General features: G+C 30.1%; 1 protein-coding gene across 2 annotated transcripts in view; it reads left to right on the top strand.

Annotated features, from left to right (window-relative positions):
* The window catches only part of LOC143222480 (kinesin-like protein KIF23), a 40,990-nt gene that overhangs the window by 9,160 nt on the left and 11,234 nt on the right, over positions 1–20,596 (top strand). For both annotated transcript variants that reach the window (XM_076449073.1, XM_076449072.1), the window contains exons 2-13: positions 1,896–2,088; positions 2,330–2,435; positions 5,014–5,150; positions 8,348–8,457; positions 10,502–10,666; positions 11,895–12,129; positions 13,938–14,040; positions 14,845–14,924; positions 15,485–15,604; positions 18,139–18,283; positions 18,738–18,802; positions 19,837–19,933. In XM_076449073.1, coding sequence (XP_076305188.1) covers positions 1,896–2,088; positions 2,330–2,435; positions 5,014–5,150; positions 8,348–8,457; positions 10,502–10,666; positions 11,895–12,129; positions 13,938–14,040; positions 14,845–14,924; positions 15,485–15,604; positions 18,139–18,283; positions 18,738–18,802; positions 19,837–19,933 — 1,556 coding nt within the window. The remainder of the gene's footprint in view (positions 1–1,895; positions 2,089–2,329; positions 2,436–5,013; positions 5,151–8,347; positions 8,458–10,501; positions 10,667–11,894; positions 12,130–13,937; positions 14,041–14,844; positions 14,925–15,484; positions 15,605–18,138; positions 18,284–18,737; positions 18,803–19,836; positions 19,934–20,596) is intronic.

The raw sequence follows: 20,596 nt of genomic DNA, 5'->3' as shown, positions 1-20,596 counted from the left end.
CCTATTTGTACAGATGGTTCGAAATCAGGTTACTGTGTGGGCTCTGCCATGGTTTGTTGTGGTTTGGTGGTTGCATGCAAAATCCTTTCTACAGCTTCTGTCTTCACTCCTGAACTGTATAGTATTTTTCTTGCCCTGGATCACATAGAAGCTAAGCAGTACTCAAACTGCACTATTTATACTGACACGCTTAGTTCTCTACTGGTCCTGGAATTGCTTCATGTTAGTTCACATCCTGTTCTCACCGATATTCAAAATTGACTAGCCCATTTCTCTTTAACATCTACTTCTCTCCAGTTTTTTTGGATTCCGGGCCACGTTGGTATTCACAGGAACAAGCTCGCCGACACTGCAGCAAAGTCTATCTGCTCTGGCAGTATCACTGCTGGGCCTGACCCATGTTTGGTCTTTGGCTATCTTTTGTTCTGTGAGGACCAGAAAGAAGTTGTTCTAACTGGACAACACATTGGTCACAGTTTTTTAACTCATTGTTTCCTTTTATCTGGAACTGATGCACCAGTGTGTAGTTTGTGTAACACTCATATCACAATAAGCCACATTTTACTTTCTTGTCATCATTACGACTCTCAACAACAGCACCATTTTAAACATATTCTGTTCCAAGGTTTGTCCGTAACGTTAGACAGTGTGATGGTGACACTGTCCACCTTGGTAATGTTTTTAGTTTTTTAAAGGCCATTAATCTTTTTAATGCCATTTAACTTTTTAAATTTATATATTACACCTTTTTAATGTGGCTCCCTTTTAAAAATCACAGTTCATCTAGTTCAGGGGTTCCCAACCGGTGGGTTGCGACCCCCCAAGGGTCGCGAAGCCTTGGCAGAGGAGTCGCGTAGCCTTGTTAGAAGTAGCTTGGGATAACATTAATTTTATTTCATCAATTACATTTTCAAGTCACGAGTGCCAAAAGGTTGGGAACCCCTGATCTAGTTCAATTTGAAATTAGAAACTGGCCGTAACATTAAATAACTCAAAAAAACCAGGACTGGAAAGGCCAACTTAGGTGACTAATGCTGCTGTTTGAACTACTCATCAGTCATCCTGGCGAGTTATTATTATAATTTTGCTACACGTTTCTTAAAACCTTTTTATTACTTTCCTTTTTGAAAATGGCCATAATGTCAAATAACTCGGAACCAGGACTGGAAAGGCCAACTACAGGTGACTGATGGTGGTTTTTGTACTTACCTGTTAGTCTTCCTGGTGAGTTATGATAATTACAGTTACACTACAGAAAGTTCTTTATAACTTGAATTACTGTAGTTTATCTTTTAATGTTGTAGACTAGATGTAAACATTGGTTTTATGCTATTTATGTTTGTTTGTTTTTAATTTTGTTTTGTTTTACCTTAATTTACTTTTATGAATTTTACTAAATTTACTTTTAACTTTTTACTGGATGTTTGGCACAGATAGCCTAGCTGCTTTGTGCCATAAAACAATAAATCAACCAACCAACCAAATTCTCCCATCTAATCACCCTACATTTCAGTTAACTGGTCTTTCCTCAATGCTTACTGATGTAATTTTCTTAGGTAAGTTTTATGTATAGCTGTTTGTAAAAAGCTTTATAAAAAAATTAAGGTGAGTACTAGACATAGTCAAATACAGAGCTTATTTAGATATTTATATGGTTTTGTATGATTCTTAAATATTGGTGTTTGTTATACCATGCTTTTAGTATTATATACTGAAATCTATAAAACCATGTACATTGGATCTGCTTTAGATCTTGTTTCTTGAAACTGAAAATAAATTTTGAGAAGAATTCTCTTAGTACAAGATGTGTTAGTGTTTTGTAAATGTGTGTTTCTGGACATATTCAGAGTGAAATAAAAGTTAAATGTTCTTTTTTCTTTTTGTGTGGGACACAGACGTGGTAAAACTCCCAAGAAGCCCCCACCAAAGCCTCCAAAAAATATAGTGAAAGACCCAGTTGAAGTATACTGTCGTTTACGTCCACTAGAAAATCAGAATGACTTAGTTTGTGTGACTTCACTTAGCAATACTGTTGTGCAACTAGTACCACCAGGTGGATCTTTAGCATACAAAAACAATTCAAAGGAGGTGAATTATTCTAAATTTTCTTAATACTTGATTCAATAACAGATTAACTAATATATTTTCTTTCGCACGGTTTTTGCATGTTTTGTTTTTTGGTAGAAATAACATTGTGCTAACTCTCAAGTAGTAATTTTACTTCATCTTTTTGATAGTTCTTGAACTTTATTAGAAAGAAAAAATACATTACCTGTAATATTTAATTTATTTTTACACCTTTCTTATGTAAGACTTCTCTGTTTCACAGATTCAGTATACCTATAGGTTTGTGTTTGATGAAAATACCTCTCAGAAATCCTTATTCGACAATGTTGCCTTACCACTTGTATCGGACGTCATCAATGGCAAAAATGGTAAGTAAACATTAAGTAAGATAGTTATAAATGCAATGCTGACTGAGTGGATGTGCTGCATTTAACAGAAGTTTTATTTATAAATATACATGCATAAGTTTATTTGTGCTATTTAGTAACTTTGAATACGGTTTCTACCATAGTTTACTGTATTATTGTTGATGACACTTGAAGGTGTGCTTGAATCTTTTTGTGAAACTTTGCTTCACGTATAATTCTTCTTTAAAATATGTTTCTTCTGATGTTATGATGGAATCTAATTATCATTAATCCATTATTTTGAATATCTTAATCTATTTTATTAACATTCATTTTGGTTAATTTTATATTACAATAGTAAGACTACATAAACTTAATTACATCATTTTTAGTACTGACTGTTCAATTGAGAATTCCATTAATTACAGTTGCAAATAGCCTTAGTAGCTTTGTCATAATAAAGACAGGATGAGCAAGTTTGGTTGCAATAACAATCAAACCCAAAAATCCTCAAATCACAAGTTCTCCCCACATCACCATTAGCTGAACAAAAGTGAAGTAAACCAACTTATTATAAGGTTAAAAGTGGGAAAATCCCAGATAGCCCCATTGTGTAGCTTTGTACTCAACAAACAAACAGCAGTATTTTGATTACTTGGATAGTTGGAATAATCAGAAACCCTAACTTTGATCATTTTCATGAAAGTAAATATAACGGGAATTTTGATTGATCAGTTAGCTTATGACCTTAATTGATGTAATTACTGCTCCTAATTAAAGTACCATGTTGTTGAGTAATATTGTAACCTGTGAGTGGAATGCTTTTTTTTCTTTCTCCTATTAGTCAGTAAAATATTGTTGGTTTGAGCAGATACTGATTGTAGCATTAGTGGGCCTTTACTCTCACTTAAAGGCTTGTGAATGATGTTGAAAGATCTAGTAAGCTGGCAGAAAAAAACAAAAGGTGTTTCTTTTCAATCTGATACAGTTTGTTCAGCCAATAATGATTCTTTTACCTTCTGGTGTAAATAAAATATTAATGACAATTGAAAATTATAACTTACTGGAACTAACAAGTTATTATGGTTTACTTTTCAACAAGGTTTTTTGTATTTTCTGTGATCTGGTAGCTTCAACAATGTAGCTTAACGAAAACAAACATTCAGGTTGATCAAACCTGTTTTTGCTTCCATTTGTTGACTATAATTAATGAAATTTTCATTACATATATTTCAACTTTTTGCATCTTTATTATTTAGTTTATTAATTTCTATTGTATTTTGGGATAGATCCAGCCCTTGTAACAGCTAGTACCCTTGAACATGAGTCTTTGTATTTGCTTTAGCCAATGTCTTTTCCATCTTTTTTGGTATTTGTTTTAACTAATACCATTTCTGCCTTGCTTTAGTGTGTTTCTGAAGTTCATTGGTTTTGTTTTGCTTCTTACTGGTTTTTGACTGTTAGTCTTAATGTTTTGCAATAAGCATGTTTGAATTCTATAATGTTTTATCTCATTTCCTCTTGTTTATTCAAGGGCCATTTTTAGACATGAGATAGGGCTGTGGTTAAAATAATGTGCAAGGTTTTGTGTATTGAATTTGTTTTATTTTAATATTCATGTATTTGTTTCAACATCACTTGCACCTTCCTTTTTTGCTTCTATAATATGTTTAAATGAATACTTTTTATTCGTGCCTTTTACCACATCCACATTGAATAATACTGGCCATATGGCATTGTTCAAAGCCTCATCATGTATTGGTCAGATAGTGACTTACTCACTCTTGGTGGTTCACATGAAAAAAACCCAAAAAACATTTGCTTTGGGTGACCAGTTTTATTGTATGATAGCATGATAGCATACATGATATAACAGAGCAACTTGTTTTTGTTTAATTATACCAATTAAAAAAATGTTTAATTCAGTTTACCATACCAAAAACAATTGATAAGTTCTGGTATCAACTAAAAACTTGATAATGTTATGACATTAACCCATGGGAAAAACAAAATCTGAAATACTATTTTTTACACACCTAGGATTTTGAGGTGCAATGGATAAACTGAGGAATTTTGAAAGAAAAAAATGTGGATTTGTTTTTTTAAAGTTTTAGGACTATTAGATTTCTAATGTTTTACCAACTTTTACCATTTAAACCTACCTTCCAGTGGCAGAAACTGGGTTTCAATACCTGTGGTAGGCAGAGTATATGTAGCCCATTGTGTAGCTCTGTGTTTAATTTTAAACTACTAAGCCATTTAAACCTGTAATTTTTAGTCGTGTAAGATTTGATGGTAGTAAATGTTCGCAAGACTCAAAGTTTTGTAGTTTCTTAAAATCTTTTACATGAGCTATAAATGTATCCATTTCAGTTGTGAATGTTAATATTTGGTAGTTATTTTAAAAGATTTTATTGGAAAATGATATGGATAAAAATAGTTATCTATGGTTTTAGTTATTGATAACTGTACTATTAATAGCTTGTTTCATTATAGGTGTGTTATGAAAGTGAATTTTTTGTGTCTGTAAAGTTAGTATTAATATTCTTGAATAGTTTAGTAATTTTTTCTTGTGTGTTTTTTATTCACTTCTTTCTAGGTTTACTCTTTACATATGGAATTACATCATCTGGAAAGACTTACACAATGACAGGAACCCCACAGGATGGAGGAATTCTTCCACGATGTTTGGATGTAATATTTAACAGCATCAAAGATCTTCAGGCTCAAAGATGTGTAAGCATATGTAACTACCAGAATGACTGTTAAACATCCATAATTAGTTGTTGCAACTGATTTTTAATATAGTAATTACAGAACCAGAAAGTATTAGTGTATTTGAATAATTAGTTTTAAAAGTGTTGCTGAACACAAGAGTAATTGTGGGAAAACCAACCACTAATGTTATTCAAAGCAAAATCAACAATATGGTCTCAAATATCAGCATACAAGCAGACACATTATTAACACTATGGTTTATTATAATACTATTAAGACAATGAGCATTAGAATACAAGATTAAATGTTTTCATTCATGATTATATACACATCTAAGTTTAGAAATCCATACTTGAAATATGCAGGTATGATGTTTGGGCATAACATGTATTTTCTGTTATTTTAATATCAAAATTTTGGAAACTTGTCAGTTATTCAGTGGTATATGCAGTTTTCACATAACACATGGTCATTAATTACGTTGCTTTCACTTTAGTTATCTATTGTTTTGTGTCATTTTTTTGTGTAACATTTAGTCTTTCTATTGGGGAAATGGATGTAAAGCTGCACTTTATTTATGAAAGATGACAGCAGGAAATCAGTCTGCCCAGGAAATACAAGACAAGTATCCATATACACACATGTGTTAACATGCCAAAACCCACAAACACAACTTCAGACACTAATTTTCTGAAATTATCAGCGAAGGAAAATTATTAGTTTAAACCCTTCTTGTTTCCTTCCTTAATTGATGTTACAGATTTGATAGAGGTACTTGTATTGTCTATCAAGATACCTATCACATCAATTCTTTATTAATCATGAAAAGATTGTTAGACTTAGATACGTGGTATTTATTAATAAAATGTACTGATACAATAATTATCACAATCATCTATCATAATAGCTTGAAGATGTTCCATACATTTCCAAACAGATTTCTCTCTCGCTTTTATCAGTATTTCTTTGTTTGCAAGTATTGCACCTAAATACTGTAAGCTAGATTTTATTGCATTTTTGTAATACAATTAATTTTCTGGTAGTCATCATATGACAAGTTTAAATGCTGAGTGATTGAAATCCAGTATAAGTGAAAATCCTGAAATTTCTATAATCTGTGTAGGCAATTCAGATTCCCTCACATTATTTTTTGATATTAGTGATCTTAGGGTTAATAAGTAATGTCTTAAAAGTAGTGTTATGTTCTTAAAGCTTGCTTTTTAAATAGCACTCTTCATGGTATTTCTTGATGGTCATTCTGATGTAAAATCTTGGACTTTCTGCTTTAACCAAATTATTGGAGTTGCTACAAGCATTGGAAGATCTTGTAAACTGGTTAAATGATACTCCACATTATGGTCTAGGAGTAATGGGAGTGATAATGTTGGAGCAATGGCTTTTACTTGCTATCTTATGTCTGCTATTTTCATAGATGTGTGAAATTTAAGCATTTTCCAGGTCCATTCATGGACCTGGCATGAAAAATGATAGAGGCAAATTAGACTATTTAAACCATCTTACCGAATGCAATAAGAAATGAAGATATGAAAGTTACTGCAAAGTGACAACTATGTTATTAATTTTTCTTTTTAAGTTAATGATGAAGCTGATTTTCAAAACATGTTCCAAAGTTTTTGTACACAAGTTAGGGAACTCCATGGAGATCAGTTTTAGTTTTAATGTTGATTAAAAAAAAAAAAAGACAAAACTATATTAACTCTTTGTTGGATAGAAATGAATAATTGTAACAAAGTATAGTTTTTGTATTGATCTGAAAAAAAAAAGGCATGTCTGGATTAATTCCTTGTTGGATAGGAATAAATGGCTCAAGCAGAGCATAGTTATGTTGAGCTATAGAAAGATGACTGTGTTTACATCTTTTTGGAAAGATATGGGTGGGTCTAGTAAAGTGAGATCAAAGCTATAAAAGGATACTATTATTAGGGATTTTGTCATTGGTAAATTCCAATAAGCTGAAAATAATCATTGGTGTCAACTAGATGAGAACGAACAAATGTTAATAGAAGTTTGAGTGTTATTTCTAATATCCAAGAGATTTGTTTTGATAGAAGAACCCACAGCTTATACAACACATCTAACCAGTATTTCAAGTTTGTGGCTATTTTGGAGGGTATAAAATTCAGATGTTCTGTTTTGGTGAGATCTAAGGTTGTAGAATATCTCCTATTTTGATCTTCAAATATATGGGATTTACTTATCTGATATTCTTCAGTTTATGGTTTGACTGTCTCGTTGCTCTTGCTTGTTAACTCATATTGCATGAAATTGTTACCTGATAGTAAATAAGTTGGCTAGTTCACTTCAACTTTTAGTTTATGTAGCAGTTTGTTTAAATTTGACATTTTTAACTGTTAATCAAGTTTTTAATCAATTTTTAATGTATTACATATTTTAGAATTTTTTAATCTGTTTTAACATAAAAATTATGAAAGTGTGTTTTTATTGTAATCATAATTTTTTGTGAAAATATAGCATTCAGAATATTTTGACAACTTTTGCTATCATTTCTACATGTTAGTTTAACTGGCTGTTAAAGTAATAGTGAAGAAATTTAGATATGTGACTTAAGTTAATATCTGTTGTACTAATGTCTTTAGTTCAGTTAGATTAGTATTCTTACTTTATCATATTTAATATTATTGTTACTTTGTTGAATTCTTATTATTGCTGGGTTCTTGAATTTTATTATCACATACATCTTGAGTAGTACTTAAGGTTTGTTACTTCTCAGTAAACTGTTCATGTTTTTAGGAGATAGTTGCAGTCAGCTTAATTGTATTAGACACAGCTCACAGTATGTTTAATGAAATGTCTTTCAGTTATTACGTATCTGATCTGGTGGAACCATTTGAGATATATAGGATTATGGCAAAAAACAGTTAAAATATCTCTAACAGTGAGGGTAATAAAGTCATGAAATAATGCACTCTAATTCTTATAACTGTTTTATGACTATTTAAACCTTGTATATTACCTATATTAATTATTGAGTTAATTTGTAGTTCTGATCTTAGTTTATATCTTGTTCTGATCAGAAGTTAATAATTCGTAATATAAGCAGAAATGCCAATATTTTCAGAGTTTATCTAAATATTGTATTATGTTTTAAGCACTTTACAAATTTTTTTTTTTGTTGTTTTAATCTGTTACTTGGTATTTATACCACTTAGTAAATGATAGTTTTGTATTGGTAGGTTTTTAAATCTGATAAGATGAATGGTTTTGATATCCAAACAAAAGCTGAAGCAATGGTAGAACAAAGTCAATTTATGACAATGACTCCGAAAACACCAAGAGCTAAAAGGTAAGTTGGAGGTGCAAGGACAGAGATATTTCATAATGTTATCTTGTTTTATAATGAACTCTAAAGTGTTTCATTCAAATTTAATTTCTAGATCTTTCAGTTATTTAGATTTTGTGGTATTGTATGAGCTTTTAATGTTTCACATTACATTTATAAAACAGTAGTAAAGAATTTTGAATTTTTGTTTTAAACCTTTTTATCTGTGAACTGCATATTAAGGCTGATGGTAAACAAAAACCAAAAACGTTGGCAAATAGCTAAAATTATTTCTGTGAAAAACTTTGCACAACTAAATTTGTTTAAATCATGTAAATAATATTTTAATAGAACAATGTGTTAAGATAATTTACATTTTGTTGGCTAAAATGAGAAATTTACAGTTACATTACTGATAATTTTTAGTATCTCCAAGGAAAGTCAAGTACAATTGTTTGGTTGATGCTTGAGCATATTTTGAATTTCAGTGATCTTGTTTCTCCAACTAAGGATATTATGCTTTAACCCTAATATACATGGGTGGGTTTCATAGTGAGCATGTCGCAGCTTTTACACAGCCATGTTCAAAATTTAAACATTTTTCTTACTAGTGTGCATTAATAAACCTGGCATCACAATATGGTTTACAACTCAAGTTTTGGTGTTATGAATGAGTTGATTGTTTTAATTTAGAAAGGAAATATTTAAATGAATTCTCACACTTCACTTCTGGATGCCAGAAGATGTTTCTGTTCTGAATTGTGTTTCAGATTTTTCTTTTTCTCCTCTACGTAAATTTTTTATCAGACTACCAACTTAACAAAATTTAAGGTTAATAAAGATTGACTTCTGAAAGGCCTCAATCCTGAAATAAGTGTTGAATGTGTTATTTTTAATTTATTCTTTTTAAACAAATGCAACAAAAATGCAGAAGTTAAAAACTTACTGGGTTAGATAAAAAGGAATTATATAGAAATAAAAAATTTATTTGAGAAATGTGTGAGGAACATGTAGTTAGGCTTATGAGATAACCCAATATTTTATCCACCTTAAACTTTCGACACTCCTGCTGAGTGATTTATTTGTATCTGAGGTATTTATACAGTTAAAAGTGCAATAAGACAAAATTAAATGAAAACGGGTGCAAACAGTACAAGCTTGAAGCTGTTTAGGATAAATAATTATTTTCTGTTACAAACTACAGTCATTCTAGAAAGAAAACAGAAATAATTAAGATTTATTTCACTTTTTTGTGTTAATTACAAGGTTGGTCAAGTGGATTGATTTGATATAGTATTAGGGTAGAAAAAATAAGTCTTGCTTAAAAAAACAGCAACTTCATATTCATTTAGGAAATTCCAGAGGTTAAATAAATGAAATTTGAAACTAAGATGACATTTTTTTTAAAGATATTACCATCACATAGATCAGTAAATCTGTCAGGCTGACTAAAGTAAATTCAATAATAAACCTATACTAGAAACACTCTTCTAAATTTGTACTTTGTTTACAACATAGTGGTAATGTTTGCTGAATATGTCATTAAGATATGTTAAGTAAATATAGAACTAGAATCTAGAGTAAATATTAAATTTTCAATATGGACTTAGTCCAATAGACCGACTCTGTGCATGTAGGGTTAAAGATTATTTGCAGGTAATGAACTCGCAGCTTCTAACATATTAGAAATGTCCATTTCATTATAACATTGTAAATGTTGATTGTTTAATAACTAGGTTTTATGTGAGATGTGTTGGTGATTTATACCATTGAAAGACTTTTTTTTTGACAAAATACATGCTTAGTGGTAATATCAAAAAGTTATATATATACACACACTTCAAACAACACCCTAAATATTTATTTCCCTTTTGTAATTTTATACATTCTGAAAATGTTATAATTATATCAAACAACAAAAGAACAAAATTATACTGAACTTTTGGCTAAAGGTGATTATGAAACACTAAAAACATTTGTCAGGCTTAATTAATACAGTATTTATTTTGGTATTGTTTTTAAAACTAAAGTTTGACTAAAATAATTTATAAATCTTGTATACTTATAGACGAGATGCAGAGTTTGAATGGGTTCAACGAATACCAGATGAAACGGTCATCGATGTTGTAAACCAAGACAATTCCTTCTCTGTGTTTGTATCATACATAGAGATTTACAACAATTATATTTATGATCTGTTAGAAGATGTGCCTATAGATCCTATAAAACCAAAGTAAGATTCTTTGTGCCATTTCTAATTCTGTTGGAGTAATAGTTGCCTAAGATTTGAGTAAAACAAATATTTGATAGTGTGAGTAATGTCATTAATTTAGCTGTTTCACAGTGTTTTAGGACACCATATGACCACCTTAGTTTAGAGGAAGAACAATCATTACAGTAACTAATAAATCTTGAAAGAGATTAACCTCATAATATTATATATCTTGTGTTTGAGTACTATATGTAAAGTGTCTGTCTAATATAGTTTTGATAATTCTCTTCAAGTATAAGGTTAAACTAATTTGCTACAAAATAATTACTTAAAAAATGTAAATTATTTTTCATAGTCATGTTGTTTTCACAGAATGACATAAGAGTGAGACACAGAAATAATTTGTCAATTTTTCTATAACATTACATTTTTGGGCTATTGCATCTGTTTATACAGATAGTTTTGTTTCACATAATACAAAGACTTGTTTAAATCTTTTTCTAATTTAGTTTTAGCATATTTTTATAATTTTTACATTATTTCCATTATAAATCAAGAAAATGGTTCAAACAATATAATGTTCTGTAAAACTTTTTTTTAACAATCTAATATTTAAAAACATAGTTGTCATGTTCCTTTCCTTTTGAAGTATAAAACGGGCAGTTTTCAATGTGATGATGGTAGTAGTTGCTGTTCAAACTGGTCAACTCGTTTTTGATCGATAAATATTTTATTATTATTGCAAACCATATTTGTTTCTGTTGTGGAGAGAGTTTAACGTGCCTTAAACTTATTTTTTTCCTTTATCAAAACGAGAAAAAGGCTTAGCTGGGACATTTTTGTAGTCTAAGTTCTATACAGTTGATCCACAACAAAGATGATAGATTTAGAGATATAGTATTCTGGAAGTAAATTGTCTTCTCTATATATAATTATTGAATGTCAGTCTGCTTCTCTCCATTTGAAACATTAATAAGCTGCATTTTCAGTGTAATGATAGTTCTGATCGTAACAGCTATAACCAAAAATAGCTGACTTTTTTTTTAATCAATGTATATTTTATTGTGTTTATAAATATAGTTTCTTTCAGTGTTGAAGAAAGTAGTTCTTTCTTCAGTTAGTCTACTAAACACTAGTGTGATTACATGCTTCTGTCATAAACATTTTGTTTCAAGGTAAGAATGTGACTTAGTGGCATTATGCAAAGATGAGGCACTCGAATCAGACTTTTTCAAAACTTTTTTTGCAGACCTCCACAGTCTAGGATTTTACGAGAAGATTCTAATCATGATATGTATGTGTTTGGAGTTACTGAGCTCGAAGTTAAGTCATCAGATGAAGCCTTTGATGCCTTCTTTAAAGGTCAGCGACGAAGGAGGGTAGCACATACTGCTTTAAATACAGAATCTAGTAGAAGTCACAGTGTGTTTAATATACGATTGGTCCAAGCTCCTCTAGATTCTATTGGTGCTGAAGTTTTACAGGTGAGAAGTTCTGCCCTTAACTCCTATCACACCAATCATGCTTTCCATTTTAGCTATTGATGTGTTATAATGTCATGGTCAATCCCAGTATTCCTTAGTAATAGAGTAGCTCAAGAGTTGGTGATGGGTGGTGATGTAAAACCTTTCCTCTAGTTTTACATTGCTAAATTAGGGATGAATAGTGCAACTACCCCTTGTGTAGCTTTGCATGAAATTAAAAAAAAAACATTGCTCTTAACTATCAAATAACCTTACTTTGCTTTCACTCCACTCAAGGGTTCTTAGAATAGAATTTAAGAAATTGTAGGTTTTGTTAGAAAACATGCATTCTTATAGTTAAGTTTTCAATAGTTTTTGTGATATCTAATTAATAATGATATATGTATTATTTTGATGTAGTCCACACATTCAGATGCTTTTTGTATTGTTTTGTAATGATTATCAAAAAAACTAATGCTTTCTAAATTATTTACTACAAGTTTTATACCTATCTAATCTACTGTTATTGTATTAAGATAATGATGTGATACAAAAAAAAAAAATCGAACACAGCGCCTGTATATTGATATGTGTCTAGTATTTATTACCTTTCTAGCAAGTAGAATTTCAAACTCACTTCTATGAGCTGTTTGGTATATTCTGTTGTAAATAGTGTGTTAACATCTGCCTCCATCATAACTCTGGAATTACATTACCTTTACTGTCATGTGTGATGTTTACAGATCTTGGAAATTAGTGCTAAATGGTATGATTCTTGATGAATTCTCATTATTTTGTATTAATTATAAATAACTATGTCAAATTGTGTTCAATCTTTGAAGTGTTAAACAAAAAATACTCACTTTGGTTTGATATACAATATATTTGGTGATATACTGATGTCTGAAGTCCTCTGCCTTGTTTAGTGGTTGAAGGTGATCCCTCTAGATTTAGTGTTTGCATTAACATTGAATGTGATAACTTGATGAATCAATTTTGTTTTATTTCAATTATTAGTTAAACTTACCCTAGATAGTCACAACATCTATTATTCTGGGCCCAGCATGGCCAAGCATGTTAAGGTGTTCGACTTGTAATCTGAGTGTTGTGGGTTCGAATCCCGATAGCACCAAACATGCTTGTCCTTTCAGTCGTGAGGGTGTTATGATGTGACGGTCAATCCCACTATTCGTTGGTAAAACATAGGGTAGCCCAAGAGTTGGTAGTGGGTGGTGATGACTAGCTGCCTTCCCTCTACTCTTATACTGTTAAATTAGGGATGGCTAGCACAGATAGCTCTCGCGTAGCTTTGCACGAAATTTAAAAAAAAAACAATTATTATTCTGATGGAAAACGTGAATTATTTTTCAAGTATGCAATATTCATCTTATCTAATATAAATGAAATGTTTGTTAAAAATGAAACAAACATTCTTAACTCAATATGTGATTCATTCTTACTAACCCTTAAACAGCTGCCATTGATGCTGCTACCTACAACATTTCTGCTGTTTAAGGGTTAAAGATATTTTTTTTATCATCTAGTATTACAAAAGATTAACAAAGTATCTGTTGAGATAGTTTTTGTGGTAAATGTGTTAATTCCATAACTATCTCAATCAACTCCTAGACAAAATGTGATCCATCTGCATAATATTACTTATCTATTCTGTTTTCAGTAGAGGCCAACAAATCTAAACAAAATATCAGTACTGTCATTTCATCCTTTTTAATTTTTACCATAAATTACTTGGATAATCCCATTTAAAATGTGTGTGTATATCATTGAAAATTAAGTTTTCCCCTTTTATCTTTAAATAACTTTTGAAGGATAAAGACCAGCTGAGAATTAGCCAACTCTCCCTGGTGGATTTGGCAGGAAGTGAAAGAACTGGTCGCACAAGGAATACAGGAGATAGACTTAGAGAAGCAGGTACATTTCATTTGTGCTACAAATGAAATATTTAAAGTTGGGGTCAAGGACTATAGAAGCTTTGAAGTTCTAAAAATAAAACAAACGTGTGTTGAAATTTAGTTTTGGTCTCCATAAATCTCAAATTCACTATTTTCAAACTACAAATGTACAGAAAATGTATACAATGATAATAGTTTTCAGCTTTATTTCAGTGTTTATAATCTCCAAATAAAGTTACAGTTAAGGGTGGAGCAGAAATCTAAATTAAAGTTAGCAGTTTGAATTTTTTTTATCCAAAACAAATGCACATTAAAATGTGCATTAAATCTACACTTAAATTTCATTTATAGTTTTAATTTATGGGTGATTTGAGGGAAAAATCAGACAGTGTTTTTGAACATTTAATGCCATTTACTGTCATAAGAAACACAAGATATTGGATTGTAATGTGTCAAGATAATGGTGAAACAACCGATTTACTAAAGTAATTCCATGCTGGAGTTTATCAGAGGTTTAACATTTCTCTGTTTCACCACTTTTTAATGGTTTTCATAACAGTAATCATATTAATTGCTGTTTCCATGTGATGTTAATATAAGATTTATATTATTTCATCTTCTAATAATTAAATGCTTTTGTACAATATTTGAAACTACAGTAAAAGTACATTTTAGAATTGAAAGGAGTGCGAGGTTAATGACATTAAAACTTGTTTTAAAAAATAAACAAAACATTTACTTATGATTGATTATAGTAAGATAATAGTCTTTATTTTGCTTTAAAAATGTTTTAATATCTTACTGCACCACTGTTATTTTTAAGGGAATATCAACACGTCACTTATGGCTCTAAGAACGTGTATAGATGTATTACGTGAAAACCAGACACAGGGCACAAACAAGGTTGGTCATTTTCTGCCTCAGTCTCATCAGAATTCCTTTAAGTTAAACTGTGAAGAAATATTGAACTAGTATTTTAAAATTTTTATTAACATTAAACAATTAGTATTTATACACTTAAGTTATTTGGCCTTTGAAAAAAGGTTAAAATCAGCTTGTTTGAAGTAACTTGATCATGGGAGGTGTGTATACCACAAACGATCCATAAAAATCTATCCTGTGACATAAAATGCTTTCATTTTGGCACCGACGTCAGCACTGAGATTACCAGTTAACACTCGTGGACATTTTTGTCATAATATATCAGATATTTTGAGTACATGGATTGCATACATTCCACACAACTATTACATGTGATTAACTTGTAAAACTCCTTATATTAGGTAACTTTTAGTATTTTAAGGAATAAAACTTGCAGTTCAAACCTTTTTTAGTTAACATATATTTAATACAAATACATATCAACTTAGTATTTGTTTGAATTTTTAAATTATAATTTGTATTAATTTCAGAAATATAACTAAATTTTAGTGTTTTTTTCTCATATTTTTATCTTTCTTCAGATGGTACCCTATAGGGAAACAAAACTGACCAACTTATTTAAAAGGTTTTTTGAAGGGGAAGGTAAAGTTCGGATGATAGTTTGTGTCAATCCTCGTGCTGATGACTATGATGAAACACTTGTAAGTTTTCTATGTATTATATTTGGAAACATCATTCAATTTCTTTGTAACTCTGTTTTTAAAGTTTTGTAATTTTTTTCATTATATTAGTAAATTTAACATTTTTTTACATACTGAAAGAGAATAATATCAAATCATCCTAGTTTTTGTGAAAAAGTTTATACAATACACAATTTTAATATTAACAAACATGGGTATAGATTCTCATCCATATCACTTTGTATGAAGTTGTATTTAAAATCATGTTTCAATTTATATAATAGAATTCTGAGACAAAAAAATAACATTCTTTGTGTCAGCTACAGATATGTTAACTAAACCTGTTGAGAATAACATTCTTTGTGTCAGCTACAGATATGTTAACTAAACATACCTGTTGAGAATAACATTCTTTGTGTCAGCTACAGATATGTTAACTGAACCTGTTGAGAATAACTTGTTTGTGTCAGCTACAGATATGTTAACTGAACATACCTGTTGAGAATAACTTGTTTGTGTCAGCTACAGATATGTTAACTAAACCTGTTGAGAATAACTTGTTTTGAGCTTATTTTTTTAAAATCTTATATTTTCATAGCTTGTTGCAAGAATGTATTATTAATAAGTCTGAACAAAAAATTTATTGGGTTCCCAAGTGCTGTCTCATGTGAGAGTTTTTGTTTTTGTCTTGTCAGAAATTTTTACAATATTAATTTATCATAAGTTTGTTCTAACCAATGTAACTATGCTACAGATAAATAAACCATGTAGCATATTAGCATACAAAAATGCTTATTTATTAGTTTTGTTTATGTGAAGTTTGCCTAGGGTAGTGTCAGCAGTAAGATGTTTTGTACCAACTGGTAACAGGAAGTTCTATGTATGCTGAAACACTTTGAATAGACCCAGGTGGTTAGGGTGCTTGGCTTACAATCTGATAATAATAGGTTTGAATCCATGTCCCAGCAAAACTTGCTCACCCATTAAGCCATAGGGGCATTATAATGTGATGGCCAATTGCACTATTCATTGGCAAAAGACTAGCTCAAGAGTTGGCAGTGGGTGGTGTGATGACTTGCTGCATTCCCTCTAGTCTTACACTACGAAATTAGGATGACTAGCACAGGTAGTCCTCATGTAGTTTTACACAAAATGCAAAACAAACAAAATTCACTTTAAATTTGAAAATATGCTTTCTTATTTTGGAAAGGAGTTTTTTTTTTTTTTATGAAGAAAGTATATTAAAATTCTTTAATGTTTTATTTAAATTTAAGGGTATTTTATTTTGTTCTAAATGTAATATATAAAGAGGTCCAAATGGAAAAAAATAAACAAATGCTTCCTCATGTTATTTTTTAAAAATAATTGCCAAGTATAATCACTGATTTGTTTGGCCTAACCATGATTTTATAAAAATAATGTATAAATGAGGATTTCTTTCAAAATTACTGTGCTGTGTGATAACCATAGTTTTAAACGTACAAATAAACAGTACACTTAACTGTTGTAATTTCAACAGTTTGATAAACAAATGATAGGTGTAATAGAATATGATCATATTATGAATGAAAAGTTTAACCCTTTCCAGCCCAAGCATTTCAGGTCACATATTGTGAAAGTGTGAAATTAACATTAGAAGAATGTTTTTCTGATGCATCTCCACGAATTTTCTTCAGTGTAACTGAAATGTCGAGATTTTAAACTTTTCTTTGATGCAAGTTTCATTATTATATATTTCAATGAAATAATTTTAGCAATATTTAAAACTAGCACAAATTGTTAATAGTGTGTTTATTTCCTACCTGCAAAGAAACAACTTGTCAGTAGATGAAACAAAGCTTGAAATGTGCAGGTTTAGAATAAATTTGAAGTTTATGTTTACCTAAGCTAAATTTTAAAAGTAGGTGATGTCAAACACTGTAAAATTAAACTTTGTGTTTTTGGATTAATCACATTTGTTAGCTCTATTCGCAATGTGTCAAAAACTAGAATAATGAATACACAATATATTCTCAGTAGAACCTTAACATCAAGCAATGAAAGTACTGCTACCTCATGCTTTTTCTTTAAATAATGGTACTTTTCTCTTTTAAGCTTCATGTATTTTGTTTACGCCTCTTCTCAAAATGTAATAATTTTGTCAGATATTACACTTAACAATTATTTAATAAGTGTTATTTCAGTGTGTATGTAAAAATGGGCTGAGGACCATCATAATGAGGTGTTTATATCTTCTGGGCTTGTTTCTCAAACTTCTTGTAGCAGTATAAAAGAATTTCTTATCAGTGTTGTAATGCTGCATTAGATGTGTGTATGAAATATATAGTGTAATTTATAGCAGCTGGGTCACAATGTTTGTTGTTTTGCTCTTGAGGACACATTTCCTGCAAGGTGTTGGGAGGTTTTATTAGATGCACTAATTGAGAACATAATAATATCTTACCTAGGGACAAGGTCTTTGAATAGCAATTTTTTTAAATGAATGAAGTGACAACATTGTCTCATTATTTAAAATTTGATAATTCAGGGATATCATTACATTTTTATATATACAGCATGTAATGAGGTTTGCAGAAGTGACCCAAGAAGTGATGGTCAGCCGAGCCACACCCGTTCCTAATACTCCTGTTTCACTTGGTCTCCGGCCAGGAAGAGGTACTCTGTATCGTGAGGCTTTCCGGAAAACTAAGGAAGAAGGAGGTAAGACAAATCTTTGTGGTGTTTTTATATTAGTGTTGAAAAATGTTTTTCTTTTATTTATTTACTTTTTGCCTGGTTTCTGTAATATATGTTTAAAATGTTAACTTTCTATTAAATATAGTGTCAAAATTTTGTATAACAGTGCTGTAAAATTCAGTTATAAGCTGCTCTTAGAAAATTAAAGGATATGGACAAACATTTAATCTATTAATTGTAATTTTTTTATACTCAGATTTAAATTTGGGTTTTACAATTTCTTAAACTAAAAACAAATTGTTTGCATGTAATACCTATGCATTTTTGTAATTTTAGGACTAATCAAAATAACATTTTATTTTTATCAATAATCACTTAGTTTTATTTTTCTATTGATTTAGATTAATCATATTGAAATTAACTGTTAAATTATATATACATTTTTACCAAAGGTGTTTGTTTATATTTTTTGTATTAGGAAATTTGCAAGAACTTTTAGCTCCAGGTGTATATAGTCTTGGCCCCTCTTTCCCAGATATAATGGTGTGTAATATTCTCCTTCTGTGATTCTGTTATTAATGTTTAGATCAGTTTTAAATAATTTTATTATTAAAGTGAACTTGTGATGGTAAATTGATAATAATGTATCTGATATAGTTTTATTTATCCTTTTTATTATTGTATAAAGTATGAGATGAATTTAAAATATGTATGAGAACAGTTAATTGCAATGTTGAAACATATTCAAACCTTTCAGTCATGAGGTATATTTTTTTGTAGTGAATCAAGTAAGCTTCAGGTCTTTTTGTCCTTTTGATTTGCATTAATTTAAATTTTTGGTCAATGTAAAAATGCCATACCTTTGGATTTAGGCATGCTTCTCTCTTTCAGTTAGTTGGTTTATCAGAAATAAATGTATTTTTATCTGTGAGACTAAAGTTTATTTTGTGAACATCAATGTAGCTAGAAGGTATTGAAAAATTTCAATATATTGTACATTAGATCACAAGAATTTTTATCTGTATTGATTCCTGGAATAAACTGGACACAGTAACTTTTATAGTGTTACTGTTTCTGGCTAACCTACCACCAAATAGTATTTTGAACTAAAAACTTTAATAATAAATAATAAATTTGCTCTCTTTATTTCAATTTTATTGTTTGAAAGTTTTTAAATAAAAAAGAAAAACCTTAGGGGGGAGGTACATTAACCTCTTTTGAGAGCATTGGTGACTGAAGTAGTTGAGTTGTTTAATAACTGCTAAAACTAATGCCAATAGCTTAAGTTCATTTTAGGTTCATAATAGAACCTATATTTTCATGAAACTGAAGTGTGTTTATAGTATAGAGATAACAAATGCAAGCAATATATCATACAACCTTTGTTCTTTTACTTTGTGATACTTTTATTTTTAACAAGTGTTATAATTGTCTATTTACAATTTTTATATTACATGTGAGCTTAATTGACAGGATTAAATACTGTAGCTTGAGAAAGATCAAGTTAATAAAATTTAATGTTGTATATTATACATGTAAATTCTCAAGGCTTATTTCTTGACATATTTTTGCTTCAGAACTTTGATGATGAGGAATCCTTCGAGAGCCTTATCCAAGTCTTGATTGACAGAAAATCTCGTCGAGAAACCTTGTTAAGCGATCTAGCTAATAAACGTATGTAGAATGTGTGGTAAACTAGATCTGGACAACTTGATTAATTTTATAATCAATAGTCTATTAGCAGCAATTATATTGATTAGTGTCTTGAAATTGATTGATCACAAATTATGATCCAATCAGTTAACCTATGATTGTGCTGTGAAGGCAAGTTAAACCTATTATGATTATGTACCACTGTCACAAATTTGAAACTGCTGACTAGAGGGATGACAACTGTCTAGCAGCACTCACTGCCAACCTCTCTTTTATCGTATATACCATGGTTTGGGGGAATAATGTTCTGAAATTAAATGAAGGTAATACACTAATGGGGTCATTGATTAGTTAATATTTGTAATTGCTTAGCTTTAGTGATAACTTTTGGTTAGTGTCACATTATTTAATAATAGTTATAATAATCATGTTCTCCTTTACCATGTGTGAAAACTGCTAGAAGGTAAACAATTTTAATAGTGGTGATTGTTATGTTGAAGACTGTCTCATAATTTGACCGAGTAAAAAATTTGAAAAACGTGAATAATCAGAAGTTGGTAAAATAATAAAATATGATTAACAGTTGTGAGTTTTGCTCACTTCACTTAATTTGTTCATTACAAGTTTGTTGACCACAGAAAATTACTACATGATATTTTCAGTTAACTTATTTTTTTATAGCAA

The sequence above is a fragment of the Tachypleus tridentatus genome, chromosome 8 (assembly GCF_004210375.1).
Source record: "Tachypleus tridentatus isolate NWPU-2018 chromosome 8, ASM421037v1, whole genome shotgun sequence".
NCBI lineage: Eukaryota > Metazoa > Arthropoda > Merostomata > Xiphosura > Limulidae > Tachypleus > Tachypleus tridentatus.
The sequence above is the reverse complement of the archived record's forward strand: the minus strand, read 5'-3'. Positions and strand labels throughout refer to the sequence as shown.